At 45.7% G+C, this 20,185-nt stretch overlaps 1 protein-coding gene across 1 annotated transcript in view; it reads left to right on the top strand.

The window, feature by feature from the left end:
• Positions 1-11,658: 11,658 nt before the first annotated feature.
• The window catches only part of SGSM1 (small G protein signaling modulator 1), a 276,394-nt gene continuing 267,867 nt past the window's right edge, over positions 11,659-20,185 (top strand). The window contains exons 1-2 of the mRNA XM_030218397.1: positions 11,659-11,737; positions 11,853-11,896. Coding sequence (XP_030074257.1) covers positions 11,719-11,737; positions 11,853-11,896 — 63 coding nt within the window. The 5' untranslated portion in view covers positions 11,659-11,718. The remainder of the gene's footprint in view (positions 11,738-11,852; positions 11,897-20,185) is intronic.

Here is a 20,185-nt window from a genome sequence, read left to right as displayed (position 1 = left end):
AAGCCAAAGGAAGTACAGGTTCCCGCAAAAGCTAAAGCTGAAAATCACAAAAGGGAACCAGTGATGAGATTCCAACTGAAATGACATAAAGAAATCAGGTTTATTAAGGGATATACCTGACATAAGTACATAAGTATTGCCACACTGGGACAGACCGAAGGTCCATCAAGCCCAGCATTCTGTTTCCAACAGTGGCCAATCCAGGTCACAAATACCTGACAAGATCCCAAAAATGTACAAAACATTTTATACTGCTTATCCCAGAAATAGCAGTGGATTTTTCTCAAGTCAATTTAATAATGGTCTATGGACTTTTCCTTTAGGAAGCCGTCCAGACTCTTTTTAAACTCCGCTAAGCTAACCGACTTTACCACATTCTCTGGCTACAAATTCCAGAGTTTAATTACACATTGAGTGAAGAAAATTTTCTCAGATTCGTTTTAAATTTACTACTTTGTAGCTTCATCGCATGCCCCCTAGTCCTAGTATTTTTGGAAAGAGTAAACAAACATAGTAGATGATGACGGCAGAAAAAGACCTGCACGGTCCATCCAGTCTGCCCAAGAAATGTGCCCTTTTTTGTGTATACCTTACCTTCATTTGTACCTGTCTTTTTCAGGGCACAGACCGTACAAGTCTGCCCAGCACTATCCCCGCCTCCCACCATCGGCTCTGGCACAAACCATATAAGTCTGCCCAGCACTATCCCCGCCTCCCAACCACCAGCCCCGCCTCCCACTACCAGCTCCAAGTGGGGCCTCACCACCTCCTTTCTTCTGCTGGTTATGCCCCTCTCTACGCAGCCTAGCATCCTTCTGGATCCTTAGTGTCAGGGCCATCACTGTTGTAGAGGCCCCCTCAGCTACTTGATAGATGGAAGGCCTAGGTATAGGTTTCTTGGGGAGCACATGGATTATGCTGGATGATACTGTGTGATAACTTGATCATTGCCCATGAAAAATTCTAAATACATCTGTTAGTCATTGAAAATTATCTGTAGGTTAATAGGCAACCAGTGCCAAGAGATCATGAAGGGGAGTGCTCTATCCCATCTCTAACCCTTGCAGATCATTCCAGCTGCAGTGTTCTGAAGCAGGCGCATAGAGAGACACCCAATTTTGGGTAAGCCTGGGTCCAAGATAGTAACATAGTAGATGACGGCAGAAAAAGACCTGCACGGTCCACCCAGTCTGCCCAACAAGATAAACTCACGTGTCATTTTTTGTGTATACCTTACCTTGATTTGTACCTGTCTTTTTCAAGGCACAGACCGTATAAGTCTGCCCAGCACTATCCCCGCCTCCTAACCACCAGTCCCGCCTCCCACCACCGGCTCTGGCACAGACCGTATAAGTCTGCCCAGCACTATCCCCGCCTCCCACCACCGGCTCTGGCACAGACCGTATAAGTCTGCCCAGCACTATCCCCACCTCCCAACCACCAGCTCTGCCCTGTTCCACAAGTGATTTGGAGGGGCATAATCGAACGGCGCCGGCCAAATAGCTGGCCGGCCATCTATGGGGCTGGGGCCGCAAGGGGGCGGAGCCAACCGTATTTTCAAAATATGGTTGGGGCCGGCTAAATTGATCGCGGGGTGTAGAGGAGATGCCTGGCTTCGTTTTTCAGCCATAATGGAAACCGGGCCCGGCCATCTGAAACCCGGTGAAATGCAAGGCATTTGGTCGTGGGAGGAGCCAGCATTTGTAGTGCACTGGCCCCCCTCACATGCCAGGACACCAACCGGGCACCCTAGGGGGCACTTCTAAAAATTAAAAGAAAAAATAAAAATAGCTCCGAGGTACATAGCTGCCTTACCTTGTGTGCTGAGCCCCCCAAATCTCCCCCAAAACCCACTACCCACAACTGTTCAACACTACCATAGCCCTAAGGGGTGAAGGGGGCACCTACATGTGGGTACAGTGGGTTTTTTTTGGGGGGGGTGTTGGAGGGCTCCCATTTACCACCACAAGTGTAACAGGTGGGGGGGGGGGGGGGGATGGGCCTGGGTCCACCTGCCTGAAGTGCACTGCACCCACAAAAAATTGGTCCGGGAGCTGGGTATGACATTTCAGGTAGGCATAGAGGCTAGCAAAAAAGTTTTTTTGTTTTTTTTTTTGGGTGGGAGGGGGTTGGTGACCACTGGGGGAGTAAGGAGAGGTGATCCCCGATTCCCTCCGGTGGTCAGTTGGGGCTCCTTTGTCGTGAAAAAAAAAGAGACCAAGTAAAGCCAACGAAATGCTCGTCAAGCCTGACTTTTTTCCCCCCATTATCGGGCGAGGCTGGCTATCTCGTGAGCATGCCCCTGTCCCGCCCCCGTCCCATCCCGTCCTGCCTTCACTACCCTACCGACACGCCCCCTTGAAATTTTGCCGGCTCTGCGACGGAAAGCAGTTGAACCCGGCCAAAATCGGCTTTCAATTATACTGATTTGGCCGGTTTCAGGAGATCGCCGGCCATCTCCCGAGTTGTGTCGGAAGATGGCCGGGAATCTCTTTCGAAAATGAGCTGGTTGGTCTCTCCATCTCTCACTTGCATGCCATATTGTTTCTCAGACATCCCCCTCCCCCTGCATACCTTTTAAATAGCAGGTTTTCACCGGCAGCGAGCAGCAAATAATGCCCACTGTTCATGTCGGCCCCACAGAAGTAATTCTTTAGTGCATTTGCTTTATCTTCATCACTCTCCACATAACCATTCTCATTATCTTTCACTCTTGCAATTCCAGGCCCACCCAGGCCCACCCTTGACTACGTCACTGTTCTGAAGTAATTTCAAATGGGCTAGAATTTTCTTACATAAGCCTGAACGACAATAATCAATATGCAAAAGAACACATACAGGGAACAAATTTATAAGTTGTACCAGAGGCAACTCAGGGTGAAGTGACTTACCCAAAGTTGCAGAAAGTGAAGGGAAAAAGCACCTCGAGTATTGTGTGCAATTCTGGTCGCCGCACCTCAAAAAAGATATAGTGGAATTAGAAAAGGTGCAGAGAAGGGTGACAAAGATGATACAGGGGATGGGACGACTTCCCCATGAGGAAAGGCTAAAGCGGGTAGGGCTCTTCATCTTGGAGAAAAGGCGGCTGAGGGGAGATATGATAGAGGTCTATAAGATAATGAGTGGAATGGAACGGGTCGATGTGGAGCGTCTGTTTACGTTTTCCAAAAATACTAGGACAAGGGGGCATGCAATGAAGCTGCAGTGTGGTAAATTTAAAACAAATCAGAGGAAATTTTTCTTCACTCAACGCGTAGTTAGACTCTGGAATTCGTTGCCGGAAAATGTGGTTAAGGCGGTTGACTTAGCAGACTTTAAAAAAGGGTTGGACGGCTTCCTAGAGGAAAAGGCCATAGAATGTTATTGAATGGACGTGGGAAAAATCCACTGTTTCTGGGATGGGCGGGACAAATTGTTTGTTCTTTTGGCCGCTGTCGGAGACAGGGTGCTGGGCTCGATGACCTTTGGTCTTTCCCAGCATGGTGGTGCTTATGTATTTATGTACTTATGTACTTCCCTGGTTCTCAGCCTGCTGCTCTAACCGTTATTACTCATCCATGTACTGCTTAGAGCCAATGACATGCAACATAGGCCTGGCTGGTATTCTGGCGGCATGTGAGCAGAAGGTGGCAGAAACCAATGTTTAGGGCCCTAAGGGGTCTGATTAACAAGCTAGTATGGTGCTCCATATTCTATAACTACGCATATAAATGATGGAATGCCCACTAAATGCCCATTTCTATGCCCCCTAACCACATCCCTTTTGAACTGCGCACTTTAGAATTTAGGCACAGTTTATTACAGATTATGCATAGCGAGTTGTGTGCGTAAATTCTAATTATTGCCAAATAATGCTCATTATTGCTTGTTAAGTGCTGTTAACAACGCTGAGTAGTTTGTTAAGCCAATTAAATTACGTGCGTTGTTATAGAATATGCTTAGATTTTGGCACGGAACACTAGGCACGATATAAGGAATCAGGGATAATTGACTGATGTACTTATCCTTCACAGCCAATATGACACATAAAACTCAAAGAAATATTTAAAGCCAAGAATATAATGAAAGACATATTTAAGTAAAATATCCAATCAACTTTGTAAGTCTACCTGCTTTGAAAAGTAGCCTCCAAATGTACTGGGTTAGACAAAGGAGAAGATCCAGATATAGAATGAAAATAAGATGCAAACAAGTCAATGAAAAGCAAAACTGAAGACTGAACAATACAAAGAGGTGTATTTTCAAAGCACTTAGACTGAGTCACTCTGGGATTTGACTTTCCATTTACATACTTCTTTAAAGTCTTTAATAGTTCAAAATTCTAAAGAAATTAAGGTACTAACAGAAGCAGTGTTAATCCAAGAGACAACATTGCTTTTGACTTGTGACCACTCGCCCCACCTACCCTCCTCTCCTCTTTCCTCTTCACATTAATTGATTTGCTTGCTTTATTTTTGTCTATTAGATTGTAAGCTCTTTGAGCAGGGACTGTCTTTCTTCTATGTTTGTGCAGCGCTGCGTATGCCTTGTAGCGCTATAGAAGTGATAAGTAGTAGTAGTAGTAGTCTCTTGTAACCAGAGCTAATATTGTGATGTCATAATGCCTCAGTCCACCAATAAGAGCCAACCTCATCAGTGATGTCACAATGGCTTGATTGTCCTATACTTGGCTCACTTTTATTACATAGCTCTTTGAGCAGGGACTGTCTTTCTTCTATGTTTGTGCAGCGCTGCGTATGCCTTGTAGCGCTATAGAAATGCTAAATAGTAGTAGTAGTAGTCTCTTGTAACCAGAGCTAATATTGTGATGTCATAATGCCTCAGGCCACCAATAAGAGCCAACCTCATCAGTGATGTCACAATGGCTTGATTGTCCTATACTTGGCTCACTTTTATTACATAGCTCTTTGAGCAGGGACTGTCTTTCTTCTATGTTTGTGCAGCGCTGCGTACGCCTTGTAGCGCTATAGAAATGCTAAATAGTAGTAGTAGTAGTATCCACTAGTTCTGATAAAATGCAAACTTACTGAGTGAAAATGCTAAATTGGCAGAGCTGATAAAAATTACTTCTTTCAGGACCAGTACAAAACAAACCATCACAGAAGAAAATTCCTGGGAATCCTTTTACCTCCCTGGCCTCCTAAACGCCCTAAGAACAAATGTGGGAATCGCTGTTGTTCTTATAGGGCTTTATTTGCATAGTCTTTGAAGCCCCTCCCCCGGATAGCTCTCTTCTGTTCTCATAGAGATGGTAATGCTCAAATGTTGCGCACAATTACAATTACTCAGAAAATGTAGATACTAGATACTTCTCCTCTGTGACTGGACTAGCAGATTCTTTTCCTTGTCCTCCTGCAGGAGAAGGGCTCACTTTCTTCCTTCTCTTCCATCTCCCTTGTGACTAAAGAGAGGAGGCCAGTAAGAAATTTAATCTCTTTCCTAACAATTCTTCTGGATTTGCACTCCAAACATCTTCTCGAGATTCTATTACCAACACTTTTACAACACTGAAAGATGTATATGATTAAGGGAGGGAGGCCTCTACAACAGTGAAGGCCCTTACACCAGGGATCCTTCTGGAACCCTGTAATCCAGGGTGCTGAATCTAGGGACTAAATTCAGTTCTTTACAATCACCTGGATAATTTCTTCAGAAGCTTCTCAGTCTTTGAGGGAAATACATAGCGTGAACTTACACGAACTCGCAATGTGCAAAAATGTTTGGTTAAGAAATGGATCCAGTACAGGCATCTAGTTTAATTGCCTGTAATTTTTGTTAGCACATTTTGTGAACTGATGAGGAGAATTCAAAGTACTTCCCATCTGTACTGAGATTTGTGGATTCAGAGCTAGAATTTTACAGTTCAGAGTTCCAGTATCTATATTTGTCCTACAGAAAGCTGAAATCTTTGCAGAAGAATTTTCTTCAGCACAGATGGAAGGGCATGAGAGATGAAATAGGGATGTATAAAAACATCACAGGAACAATTACAAACTCAGTCATCAGAGGTGTGTAATCAACCCTACTTCGTGCTCTCCTCCCATGGGTAGCCTTGACTGTGATATCATTAGAATCAGAAAATGCTTGAATGAAGTGTCTCATACCAAGAAATTCATGGAATTCATTATAGTTCCTACCTACCTAGGTACAAACTGAAGTCAGCTCGATTTGTAATTGAAATTTTTTTTCCTTACATTTGTACCCTGTGCTTTCCCACTCATGGCAGGCTCAGCTTACATGGGGCAATGGAGGGTTAAGTGACTTGCCCAGAGTCACAAGGAGCCTGTGCCTGAAGTGGGAATTGAACTCAGTTCCTCAGGACCAAAGTCCACCACCCTAACCACTAGGCCACTCCTCCACTGTTGCTACTATTTGAGATTCTACATGGAGTGATGCTATTCCACCAATGTGGCCACGCAGGCTTCTGCTTCTGTGAGTCCAACGTCTGCACGTGCAGGGCGTCAGACTCACAGAAACAGAAGCCTGTGCAGCCTTCTACATGGAATGTTGCTAGTGGAATAGCAACATTCCATGTAGAATCTCCAATAGTATCTATTCTTTTGTTACATTTGTACCCTGCGCTTTCCCACTCATGGCAGGCTCAATGCGGCTTACATGGGGCAATGGAGGGTTAAGTGACTTGCCCAGAGTCACAAGGAGCTGCCTGTGCCTGAAGTGGGAATCGAACTCAGTTCCTCAGGACCAAAGTCCACCACCCTAACCACTAGGCCACTCCAGATCAATAGTATCCTGATCTATAATGGGGTACAGTTCGAATTTAAAATTGCTCAGTCAACAGCACCTACTGCTCTATTTTGGGAGCTGCCAGAACAAATTTTAACCACTGAGGGGAGTAATGGTACAAGTTACTAGTTACAGAAATATTAAGAACTACACTGTGAAATCATCAGTCCAATTTTTTAAATTAATATCCAAAAATTGGCTTTTCTACTAAGAAGATCAGGTATCTGCCTAAGGAGGTGGAATTTTTTTTTTTTTGGGGGGGGGGGGAGGGGGTGCATGGTGCAATGCCAGCACTACTGGGACTACAGCAGCAGGTTCAGGTTGGGAAGAAGTAGGGTTGTGGAGGTGGTGGCAGGGGAAAGAGATGAACATTGTAGGGGGGGAGGGATAGGAAAGGAGAGAGATTCCGGACACCTGAGGACTCAGCAAGGGAATGGGAAGGGAAATGCTAGACATAGAATGAGGGTAGGGAAGGGGAGATGCTGGATTATGGGGGCAGGAGGTGAGACAGAAATACTAGATTATGGCGGGGGATGATGAAAGAGAGATACGGAGTTACAGGGGGAGGGTGGGCAAAGGGAGATAGAGTATGGGGGTAGGAGGGAATCTGATGCCGTAGGTGAGCCTTCATCCTTGCTCTGCTACCCTGGCGCTGGCTCTATTAACATCAAACACTTCTTGGGAGGAAGGGAGGGGCACGTACTTTTTGTTGGGAAGGTAGTGTTCCATAAGTGCCCGTGGAAAATTCTTCAAGGGGGGGGGGGGAAAGAAAAGTAAATAGGAAGACCCCTATTTTAGAAACAGGCAACACAGTCAACTGCTTTGTATTCTAAAATTCCAAGGTGAAAAAATACCCTGGTTTCATGCCACTCTGCTCTCCAGTTCTACATATGGGCATCCACAGTGGCGTAGTCACAGGTGGGCCTGGGTGGGCCAGGGCCCACCCACTTAGGGCTCAGGCCCACCCAACAGTAGCACATATTTAGCGGTAGCTGGTGGAGATCCCAAGCTCTGCCAGCTGAAGTCTTTCCCCTGATAGTACCAAAATTCTACTCTCCATTTATACTGGTACCTGCGCGTGCTCAGTTTTCAGCGCATGCCTGCTGCAGACTGCCAAGGTGGAAAGAAGCATTTTCCTGCCAGCTGAGATATTGTTTTGGTGGTGGTGGTGGTGGTGGTGGGGGAGAACATTTGGTGCCCACCCACTTCTTACCTAGGCCCACCCAAAATCTGTTGTCTGGCTACGCCCAGTGTTGCCAGGTGGGTGGTTTTACCGCCCAATTGGGCGGTTTTCCGTGACCTGCCGCGGGAAATTTTTGCCCGCGGCGGGTTGCGGTTTTTTGGGCTTCGTGTCTTTTGAGCAGTTTTTAGGCGCATTTTTCGGCTGCGGGGGGCGGGGTTAGTGATGTTCTGGGCGGGGTTAGTGATGTTCTGGGCGGGGCCGATGACGGGGGAGGCGGGGTTGATGACGGCGGGGGCGGGGTTGATGACGCGGGGGTGGGGGTGTCAGGGGCGGGGTTTGAGTTTGGGCGGGTGATGACACCCAACTGTATCTCTCCACACCAGACATCACCGCGGAGACCCAGGCAAAGGTATCGGCCTGCTTATCCGACATTGCTGCCTGGATGTCCAACCGCCACCTGAAACTGAACATGTCCAAAACCGAGCTTATCGTCTTTCCACCAAAACCCGCTTCTCCTCTTCCTCCACTTTCTATCTCAGTTGATAACACCCTCATCCTCCCCGTCTCATCTGCCCGCAACCTCGGAGTCATCTTTGACTCCTCTCTCTCCTTCTCTGCGCATATCCAGCAGATAGCCAAGACCTGTCGCTTCTTCCTCTTTAACATCAGCAAAATTCGCCCTTTCCTCTCTGAACACACCACCCGAACTCTCGTCCACGCTCTCATTACCTCTCGCCTGGACTACTGCAACTTACTCCTCACCGGCCTCCCACTTAGCCATCTATCCCCCCTTCAGTCTGTTCAGAACTCTGCTGCACGTCTCATATTCCGCCAGAACCGATATACTCATATCACCCCTCTCCTCAGGTCACTTCACTGGCTTCCGATCAGATACCGCATTCAATTCAAGCTTCTCCTTCTTACCTACAAATGCACTCAGTCTGCTGCCCCTCACTACCTCTCTACCCTCATCTCCCCTTACGTTCCCGCCCGTAACCTCCGTTCACAGGATAAATCCCTCCTCTCAGTACCCTTCTCCACCACCGCCAACTCCAGGCTCCGCTCATTCTGCCTCGCCTCACCCTATGCTTGGAACAACCTTCCTGAACCCTTACGCCAAGCCCCCTCCCTGCCCGTCTTCAAGTCTTTGCTTAAAGCCCACCTCTTCAATGCTGCGTTCGGCACCTAACCCTTACCGTTCAGTGAATCCAGACTGCCCCAATTTGACTGCCCCTATCGGACCGACCGTTCACTTGTCTATTAGATTGTAAGCTCTTTGAGCAGGGACTGTCTCTCTTTGTTAAATTGTACAGCGCTGCGTAACCCTAGTAGCACTCTAGAAATGTTAAGTAGTAGTAGTAGTAGTTTTGGGCTGGATTTGGGCTCGTTTGGGTGGGAAAAAAATTTTCCACCTGGCAACCCTGGCTACGCCCCTGGGGCATCGGAGCCAGCTACTGGGTGCTGAGCACCCCCGGTATTGAGCTAGCTTCTTTTATTGTGTCCATAGATGGGTAATTTCTATTGTGTTTGCATCCCCAATCATTTTGGAATGTTGGTGACTATGGGCACCCAAATCTTAAATTATTATTATTATTATTTATTGCATTTGTATCCCACATTTTCCCACCTATTTGCAGGCTCAATGTGGCTTACAGAGTCCTGTTATGGCTTTATCGTTCCAGGATGTCAGATACAGTTAGTGATGTGAAACTATTAAATGAGGGAAAGAAGAAAAGATTTAGGCAGATAGGTATAGAAAGTAGACTTTCATAACTGGGTGGGTTGGCGAGGTGATTTAATAAGGTTAATGGGCTTGTCCAAATAAAACCCCAATATCATAACAATAGTTACAAAAACCTTTCATTATGCCCCAGGAGCCAGTTCTGTGGGTTCTGGGCACCCCCCAATATCGAGCAAACTCCTTCACTGTGTCTAGGGAGGCGTAATTTATTTATTTGTTGCATTTGTATCCCACATTTTCCCACCAATTTGCAGGCTCAACGTGGCTTACATTGTTCCGTCATGGCAATCACCATTTCAGAGTAAAAGATACAATTAGTATTACATAAAGAACATGGATGACATAATAGAATTAAGCCATCAGAATGATTTTTGTTTCTCACTGAGACCTGGTTGAGAACAAACAATGATCCTTTATTGAATGAGCACTGCTCATTGGGACATAAATTTCTGTCTGTTCCCAGAAAAGTAAAAAAGAAAAAAAAAGGGCGAGGCCTAGGAGTACTGTATAAGTCTAGTATTTGAGTCATTTTATCGGATTCCTTCAGTTCTGCCGATTTAGAGATTTTGGCTTGTAAGAGTGAAGATATTCCTTTGAGTGATTCATTAATATGCTTGTTTTATAACCCTCCTGGGAAATGGCTACTACAGTCATGTGAAGATTTCTATGATTTTGTGACCCATTATACAAGTACTTTACACAACACTATTTTAATGGGTGATATAAATTACTACTACTACTACTACTTAACATTTCTAGAGCGCTACCAGGGTTACGAAGCGCTGTACAATTTAACAAAGAGAGACAGTCCCTGCTCAAAGAGCTTACAATCTAATAGACAAGTGAACGGTCGGTCCGATAGGGGCAGTCAAATTGGGGCAGTCTGGATTCACTGAACGGTAAGGGTTAGGTGCCGAACGCAGCATTGAAGAGGTAGGCTTTAAGCAAAGACTTGAAGACGGGCAGGGAGGGGGCTTGGCGTAAGGGCTCAGGAAGGTTGTTCCAAGCATAGGGTGAGGCGAGGCAGAATGAGCGGAGCCTGGAGTTGGCGGTGGTGGAGAAGGGTACTGAGAGGAGGGATTTATCCTGTGAACGGAGGTTACGGGCGGGAACGTAAGGGGAGATGAAGGTAGAAAGATAGTGAGGGGCAGCAGACTGAGTGCATTTGTAGGTAAGAAGGAGAAGCTTGAATTGAATGCGGTATCTGATCGGAAGCCAGTGAAGTGACCTGAGGAGAGGGGTGATACGAGTATAACGGTTCTGGCGGAATATGAGACGTGCAGCAGAGTTCTGAACAGATTGAAGGGGGGATAGATGGCTAAGTGGGAGGCCGGTGAGGAGTAAGTTGCAGTAGTCCAGGCGAGAGGTAATGAGAGTGTGGACGAGAGTTCGGGTGGTGTGTTCAGAGAGGAAAGGGCGAATTTTGCTGATGTTAAAGAGGAAGAAGCGACAGGTCTTGGCTATCTGCTGGATATGCGCAGAGAAGGAGAGAGAGGAGTCAAAGATGACTCCGAGGTTGCGGGCAGATGAGACGGGGACATTTAGTAAACATTCGTAATGCAAATGTGCAAGATCTGTGTATAGTTATCTTGGATTATTATTTACCTCCTTCTCAACCTACACATGTCAAGAGCCATCAGTTGGATGTGATAGCTTAGATCCATCTAATAATGTGTTGGCAATGGTAGAGATAGGCCAATGAACTGTCTTTGTGGCCTGACCATTAATTTGACACCCCTTGAATCTTTTTTGAAACGTCAGCAGCCGCCCTAGTAGTAATAAGTTATTACTATTACTAATAACCCCAACGCTCTCTCGAGGGCCGCGGGTTCAGGCCGAGCAACAGGCGCGAGCGTGCAGGAACGGAAGCGCGAATGGAAGGCAGGGGGCGCGCGAGGGGAAAGAGGGCGGCCGGCGCGCACGCTGACGTCGCGGGCGGCCGCGCTGGAGCTGGGGAGCTGGAGCTGGCCGTGGCTCGCGCTTGCCGGGAGCTTGGGCGCTGCTGCTGCTGTTGCTGCTGTTGCCCCCTCTCCCCTCGGCCGGCGGCAACATGGCAATGGCTACAACAGGTAAAGAAAGAAGGCAAAATCGCTGCTCTTTTCTGTTTTATTTTTTTTCAACCAATTTTCAGAGCACTGTCTGGAACTAACCTGCCTTGTGCCTTTTTTCTGTTCCTCTCCCCAGAGGCAGAGACGCGCCAGATGTTGCTGCGCACGGTCAAGAAGGAGGTGGGTGCTAGATAGGGAGTCGGACAGCTCTTGGGCTGTTAAGGTGCCCACACGCAAGCTAATGCATGACTCGTCGCCGCCCTGCCCTCTGCTCTGATTATGCACAGGTCCTCCTGGGTTGATGTTCGATGCCGATGATTAATGTGCCTAGGTGGACGCATATGCAGAGCTGTGGTGGTGGTGCTGCAAGGTTGCAAGTCGAAACTGCTCCCCGATACCGTCATGTGCAAGAGCCGGAGTTTTGCGTTTTGTCGCCTTGTGGACAAACATGGTCGCTGAGACCCATTGATCATGACCTCTGGGGTTGACAGCTCGTGGCAGGGCTTGGGATGTAAACTTTGCTTTCAAAAATGGTCAAGCGTTGGGTGTAGTGAGCTTCTTGGGCTTGCGAGGACATGTCACTAGTGTGAAGGGAAAATGGCAATTTTTATTTAAGAAAAAACTGTTCACGCCAAAAACCCATAGCACTTGAAAGCTGCTCATCCTGTCCCTGATGGTAGACATTTCAGCATCATTTAGTATTTATTATTTGTTTTTATGGAATTAGCTATATGCATCTATCTATCTATCTATCTATCTATCTATCTATCTATCTATCTATCTATCTATCTATCTATCTATCTATCTATCTTTTATTGAACAAGGTGCTTGGCCTGTTTTCAATGTGCCATGATTTTAAAAATATACATTAACAATTGGTTGCAGTCCCCTTTGTACCTTTTTTAAGTCCTCTCATTTGTAACTGTAAAACGAATGGGATTGATCTTGTTTGAAGAACTAATTATTCTCATCAGATTTCTTTAAAGCTCATATAATTTGCCATCTGTTTGCACATATGTGTACAATTAATACAGTACCTCGAGTAAATTTAGCATTGTTAAGTGTTAATCATTCACTGACTTTCTGTGTGGCCACATCTGTGTTTATCTCATACAGTGCCGTGTAGACCAATGTTGCATAAAATGTTATCTCAACTTCTTTAGGGGTGTAAGGAGATAAAGTCGTAATATTTATTGCTGCAAATATTAACATTTCTTGCGTTAATAATGAATATGTGGTTGATTAAGGAAAGAAAAATGCAGTTTTATTCATTGCTCTGTTATATAACTGTGTGAAAAAAAAAACTTTTCTGTTGCCTTGGCAACTGTCCTTTAAACTGGGCAGATCTAATTTCCTTGACATCCACCCATAAATGGGGAAAAATAGGTGTGTGATTGTTATTGGCGGTATTATCCTCCCATCTCAGACTGATAGCCCTAGTCAACATTAGTCATGTAAGCTAGTTTTGCTTTTGCACATTACAGAGCTAGTCAAAAAATGTATTTAGCTGAATAAAAAGGGAACACCATATTTTATTCTTTTGGTTAGCCTTTTTCTGTCTTTTTCTTTTCTTTTTTTTTTAAGAGACATCTGATGGGGAAATATATAACTACAGGTTTGTACCTTCACAGTTTTAAGGGATTTACACCTCCGTTCAGAAAGATGTGTAAAACGTCACTATTCTTATGAGTTACCTAGGAGAGTAAAGTGTGGTGGAGGAAGGTGACTAGAACCCGTCTTGCATAAGAGATGATATCTTACCTCCAGGCACTCTCTGTGGCTGGTAGATTAGCTGCAGATTCCTTTATTGAGACATGATGTCGGTTTCACCTCTTTTAAATCTATTTTGTGGAATGCCTGGAAAATGACCTTTTGAAATTTAAAAACCAAGGTTAAGGCATACTTTTTTGACAGGCTTGTGGAAATGCTGTTTGGTTTTATGTGTTGAGGGGGTTTATGAAGACGGACTCTGTTTTATGTTATGTGGAGGGGCATTTTCGATATGACGTCTAAGTCTGACATTCGATGTTTTGCAAAAAAACATCCAAAATCTGAATAGGAAAGAAGTTCATTTTCAAAAAAGAAAAACGTCTATCTTTTGTTTTAAAAAAATACCGTTTCTAACAAGGTTTTGTGCTTTGGTCGTTTTGTTTTTTTTGGTTCATATAAAAAAAAAAAGTCCAAGTGAAAAACATAGAAATTTAAGCCATTGGGATGTATGAGGGGCTGGAATTTTTAGTAGACTGGTCTCCCAGACATTCCAGCAGATAATGGGACACCCCAGGGGGCACCGCAGTGGACTTCAAAAACATGCTCCCAGGTACACATCTATGTACCAGATGTAGCGGAACTGTAGTGGAGAGATTAAATGAATTCTTTGCTTCGATCTTCACCGAGGAAGATTTGGGTGGGATACCGGTGCCGGAAATGGTATTCGAAGTTGACGAGTTGGAGAAATGTAATGAATTCTCTGTAAATCTGGAGGATGTAGTGGGGCAGTTCTACAAACTGAAGAGTAGCAAATCTCCTGGACCAGATGGTATTCATCTCAGAGGACTGATAGAACTGAAAAATGAGCTTGCGGAGCTATTGTTAGAAATCAGCTGGCTGTAAACGCCAAGACGCCCATTGGAATATAATGGGCGTCTCAGCATTTACCACATGCTAAAAATGCTACCGTGGCTTTAGTAAAAGACCCCCACAGATAGGACTGACTTTTATTCAGTCCTATTTATGCAGTTACCCTGGCCAGTGAAGTGCTGAATATCGGCTCTTAATTGGCCAAGTGCTAGCTCCGCCCCAGGGTGACTGCAAAATCGACGTTTTTCAATTTGGCACTTAAACCAGTTATTTTCAGCTAGGGTTACCATATGTCCGGATTTACCCGGACATGTCCTCTTTTTGAGGACATGTCCGGGCAACCGGGCAGGTTTTGCCAATTTTCCCGTTTGTCCGGATTTCTGGACAAACGGGCAGGCTTGTTCTATAAGACGGCCCACCCGCCAGCCTGCCCGTTTGTCCAGAAATCCGGACAAACGGGCAGAACGCTAGCCTCCCCTCCCCTTACTTACTACTGCCCTGGTGGTCTAGTGACCTCTTCCGCCTTCGGGGCAGGAAAGAGCCCCCTCTTTCCTTGCCGGAGCGCTGCCCTGCATGCATCCTTTGTGTTCCTGATCTCGGCACTGATTCAAAATGGCCGCCGAGAGTTGAAGTGACCTCGCGAGATTTCAACTCTTGGTGGCCGTTTTGAATCGGCGCCAAGATCAGCAACAGGAAGGGTGCATGCAGGGCAGCGCTCCGGGCAGGAAAGAGGGGGCTCTTTCCTGCCCCGAAGAGGTCACTAGACCACCAGGGCAGTAGTAAGGTAAGGGGAGGGGGTGACGGGGAGGGTGGGTAACGCGGTGTGTGACAGGGGGGAGGGGAAAATGTGACAGGGGTGGAGCGAGGGTGTGCAAGGGGGTGGGGCGGGGTGTGGTGGGGGCAGGGCATGTGTCCTCCTTTTTGGGGGACAAAATATGGCAACCCTATTTTCAGTGACACTGACCAGTTAAGTGCTGCTGAAAATGAGCAGTTGGCTCTGAACAGGCAATTCAACCAGTCAGGAGCCATTTCTGGGTGGTTAAATTGTTTTGAATATTGACCCGATGGTCTTTATCTGTCATTATCTATGTATCACTAGGTAATGGTTTTGACGCAAGCCCTGTGATTGTGTGAAGAAGTAATTTGGGCAGTAGAGGGTATAGACAAAATTCAGCCAGCTTAAAAAAGAGGGATCCATGTGAGGAAAGCTGATCTGACCTTCTGGAAAAATGCATCTGTCAGTTCCCCATTGTAACTTTTGGTGGTTGTATTTTTCATAGTTTTGAAAATATGCGATTATCATCGACATATTCCTCAGAATCAACCCAATGGCAATAGCTGTGCATAGACCTCTTGTCCAGTGTATGGTACTGCAGTTTTGGTGAAAGTCCAATTTTACCTTTGCAGCTAACCATTCTGAAAACACATTTTTATTCCTGTACTGTCCTGTGTTCTTCCAGAACAGAGACACATTTTCATTAGCGTACATGATTTGTGGGCAGTGCAGCATTCATGGACTCCTCAGAACATGTAGCAGTCTGCAGATAAAGTCTTCCTGGACCTGTCTTTTTCACCCATTACCATATTTTGACCTTCACAGTACTTTCTAGAATAGTCCTCTGCAAAACTTTGCTATGCACTGGTTTCTTGGCATTGCAATTGAGGGAGTGGGGGAGGAGGGCCACATTAGAAGAGTTTAAAAAAAAATCACAAGAAAAATATATCTTTTGTATTTAGAGATTAGAGGCTGACAGTTTCAGTTTTTGTTTTGGCATTGAAACTAGCTCAAAATTCACATTTGGCCTTGTTTTGGGTTTTGCCAAAAATGCCAGTGCATTTTCAGCTGAAACTGAAACTCCCCCCTCCCTCTAAATAAAAGTGGGGCCCGCTCTGTCTCTCCTCCCCTGACTAAATACGAGCCCCACTCTGCTCTCCACCACCAAAAGTAAGCCCCCCACCCTTAGGTCCCTTCCCCGCCGGGGCCTGCCTTACAAGCCCTGGCAGTTTAGTGGCCCCAGTCACTTTCTGCCCATGCTAGCTCTGCAGTCAAAATGGCTGCCATGACTTCCTGTAGTAGCAGCCATTTTGAGATTGAATCTGGTATAGGCAGGAGTGCTCCAATTTGCTCCTGCCCATCTTGGCGCCAATCTCAAAATGGCTGCTGTGACCTTCTGTGTCAGTCTGTAGAGGCTGCCAGGGGAAGGAGCGTCTGGGGATTGCTTTTGCCCTGATAAAGCCACTAGACCACCAGGGTTTGTAAATTAGGCCTGGGGGAGGGGCCTTTGGGTGGGGACCTACTTTTGGTTGCGAGAAGGGGATGGAGTAGTGCCTATTTTTGTTTGGGGGTGGGGTGGAGAGGAGCCCACATTTGTTTGGGGGGGGGGGCATTACCGGTACCATCTTTAACTTCGGCTGAAACCATGTGGCCAATATCAGCCGCAGATTCGTTTTCTTCTGAAACTGAAAAAAAAATTGGTTTTCTTCTATTAGAAATGTGTAATTCAGAATATCATATAGATACAGCTAATTAGGGTGTGTTGCATTAGTGTTCCAGCTATTGTATTTACTTTCTTATTCCTGCATAATGTAAGGAGCCATTTGACTAAAACGCACTAAAATATGCAGTATTCAGTCATGGGTTCTTCAGAACATGCGAGGAGTCTGCAGATAGCATTTTTTGACCTTCACAGTACTATCTAGAATAAAGAAATCCTCTGCAAAGCTTTGCTATGCTCTGGTCCATTGGCATTGCAATCGGGGGAGGGGGGGATTAGAAGAGTAAAAAAATATTACAACAAAAATACATCTTTTGTATTTAGAGGTTAGAGGCCAACAATTTCGGTTTTGGTTTCGACGTTGAAACTAGCTCAGAATTCAAATTTGGCCTTGTTTTGGGTTTTCTCCCCTTCCCCCCCCCCCAAACAAAAGTGGACCCCACTCCATTGCTTAACGCAGAATTTTACCATGTGTTATCTTCAAATTTTACTCAGCATCTTTTGAGGGCATTCTCGCTATTTCTATTGCATGTCATACTTTCATTAGCGCATAGAACCTGTCACGGTTGTGGCCGTTCCCCGTGTCTATACTCACCCCACCTTCCAGTGACCAGGCCCTGTGGCTGCTGTGGACTGCCTTTTCCCTGTTTCCAGGTCGTGTTCCAGAGGTTATTCCAGTCTTATTCTGGTGCTCCAGCATTCAAGCCTTATTCAGGTGTTCCTGTAGCCAAAACTTAACTCTGGTGTTCCTGTAGCCAAACCTCGCTCTGGCGTTCCTGCAGCCAAGCCTCATTCTTAGCTGTGACATCATCAGTAAAGTCCTTTATAAAGCACCTTGGAACTTTCTTGCCTTGCCTTTGCAACAAAGGTCTTCAGATGAGTTCTCGTCTGTCTGTGTGTGTTTGTTGCACTTCTAGCCTGCTTCTGCTTTGTCTCTGGTCTGTAATCTTGCTTCTGTTCCAGCCCTGCTTGTCATCAGCTTCAGTCCCTGCCCTGCTTGTATTCTGTCCTGCCTGTCCAGTCCTGCCTGTCTTCAGCTTCAGTTCCTGTCCCGCTTGTTCCAGTCCTGCCTGTCTTCAGCTTCAGTTCCAGTCAGTGGTGTGCTGGTAAATGTTTAACAACAGGCTCTCTCCCTGGTCCTCCTCTGCGCCCCCTCCGTCCCCCTCTGCACCCCCCCACCCTCCTCTGCGCCCCCCCAAATTGCAGAGATGGCTGTAGCCGGGGAGAAAGCCTGGGGGGGGGGGCAATGCATTACTCCAGGGAAAAAAATTAAATGATCCCAGGTTCCAATCTAATTCATGTTTAATGTGCGATAAAATGCCATAAATAAGTAAATAAATATAAACTGCCGATTAGCACCTGGTTAGCGCCACACGGTAGAAAATTAAAAAAAATAGTTTCTGCCATGTGTAAAAAATGGAGTGTGTATTGGACGCGCGTAGGTGCTTATGCGCCTTAGTAAAAGGGCCCCCAAGTTCCTTAGGGGGCCTTTTACTAAGCCGCGTTAAGCGCTAATGCACGCTTAACACAACAAAAAAAAAGCCTAATTCAGGATGCGCTAAAGTGTTCCTCATTAGTTTTGGCATATGCGTGCAACTTTAGTTATTTTCTAGTAATTTTTTGAGTGGGCATGGTGGGGGCTGAGAGTGGGTATTCCTGTGTTAACCAGTTAGTGCATCTGTAGTAGTGTACACTAACTGGTTAGCACATGGTTAACGCGGGAGCCCTTACAGCCTCCTAAATAGGTAGCGGTAAGTGATCACACAAAAGTTTTAAAAATAGCCACGTGCTAACAGTAAGATCGGCAAATGGCACAGCCGTAAATGAAGCTAATAGAAATAAGATTTTTTTTTAATGACAGTGGTAAAAATAGCCTTGCGTAAGGGCGTGCTACGGTCATTTTGTACTGCAGCTTTGTAAAAGGATCCCTTGGAGGGTGGGGATGGAAAGTGACCCCTCTTAACCTCCCCTTTTCCACAGTCCAGATGAAAATTAAATATTTAGAAGGATGAAGGCCATTCTTGAGTGCTGATTTTTTCCCCCCTCTAATATAGATGGAATTCTTCACAGCTGACTTGGATTTATATTTTTCATTTAAGTGCCTTTTTTTTTTTTTTTTTTTTTAAAGAGGAAGCTTATTGTCGGGATAAAAGGCCCATTTTGTTGTACAATGAGTAAGTAAAACAGCTGAGATGGGAAGCAGATAAGGTAAAGGTGTATGTTTTGGTTTCACGCAGCATGTGACGATCTGCTAAACACACCCATGTAAAATGTGAACTCCGCGACTGTAAAAAGGCATTTTTTCTGTGGGTCCATGCCTATGGGAGAAAATAATCATTACTGAATAAGAACCTACAGGTTCTGCCTGGCAGTGATATTTGTCATGTTCTAAATGAAAAAAAAACCCCTTAGGAATATAGTCTTCTTGCCCAAAGGTTTTCAAGTGAAAATGAAGGCAAATTATCTTCAGAATGGTCTCCTAGATGTGGTGTGCTGGAGCAGGCTCTCACGGACTAGTGAGAGCCCTTTGTTAAGTTTTTAAGAATTTTGAGAGCCGGTTGTTAAAGTAGGCCTCCCCATGGCTGCTTTAACAACTGACTCCCAAAATGTGGGCTTGGGCCCCCTCCTGAATTCTCTTTTACTTTGCTGGCAGTGATGCTGGCCCCACCAGCCAAGTAAATAGACTGCTGCTGCTCCCTGCTCCTTGTTTCTGACTCTGAGCACCAGGCTGGGACTTTTCATGCAAGCGCAAGAAGGTTCCATCATGCTGCTCAGAGCCAGAAACAAGCAGCAGAGAATGGTGGCAGTGCATTTATTGGCTGGTGGGGCTCGACAAAGGTATGCCTAGCGTGCCCGCACAAGGGAGGCGAGAGAGAGGCATGTATTCCCCCCTCCCCCCCAAAAAAAGGAATTTCAGGGCCGGCTATGCCCGGAGAGAGAGCCCGTTGTTAAAAATTTACCAGCACACCCCTGCTCAGGGTTCACCATTATCCCCTGTTTTGTTTATTATACTGATGGTTTCTCTGGGATCAAAATTGTAGGCATTGGATTTTATGCCCATTCATGTATGCAGATGATATAATTTATATCCCATTTGGTGGAGAAATTTCAGATCTTATACCAAAGGTCAAACAAGCACTGAAATGCTCGGAAATCTGGGCCACGTCATCTAAATTAAAATTGAATACTGAAGAGACGAAGGGCCCCTGTTTACTAAGCTGCACTATAGGCGTTTTTAGCGCATGCTAAAAATTAGAGCGCGCTAATACTAGCGACACTCATAGGAATATATGGGTGTCTTTATCGTTAGCATGCGCTAAAAACGCTAGCGCACCTTAGTAAATCCTAAATACTAGACAACGTGACTTTACATGAACTAGACAAAACCGAACTC

Source organism: Microcaecilia unicolor, chromosome 11 (genome assembly GCF_901765095.1).
Source record: "Microcaecilia unicolor chromosome 11, aMicUni1.1, whole genome shotgun sequence".
Taxonomy (NCBI): Eukaryota; Metazoa; Chordata; class Amphibia; order Gymnophiona; family Siphonopidae; genus Microcaecilia; species Microcaecilia unicolor.
Note: the sequence above shows the minus strand (reverse complement) of the source record. Positions and strands in the feature narration are given on the sequence as shown.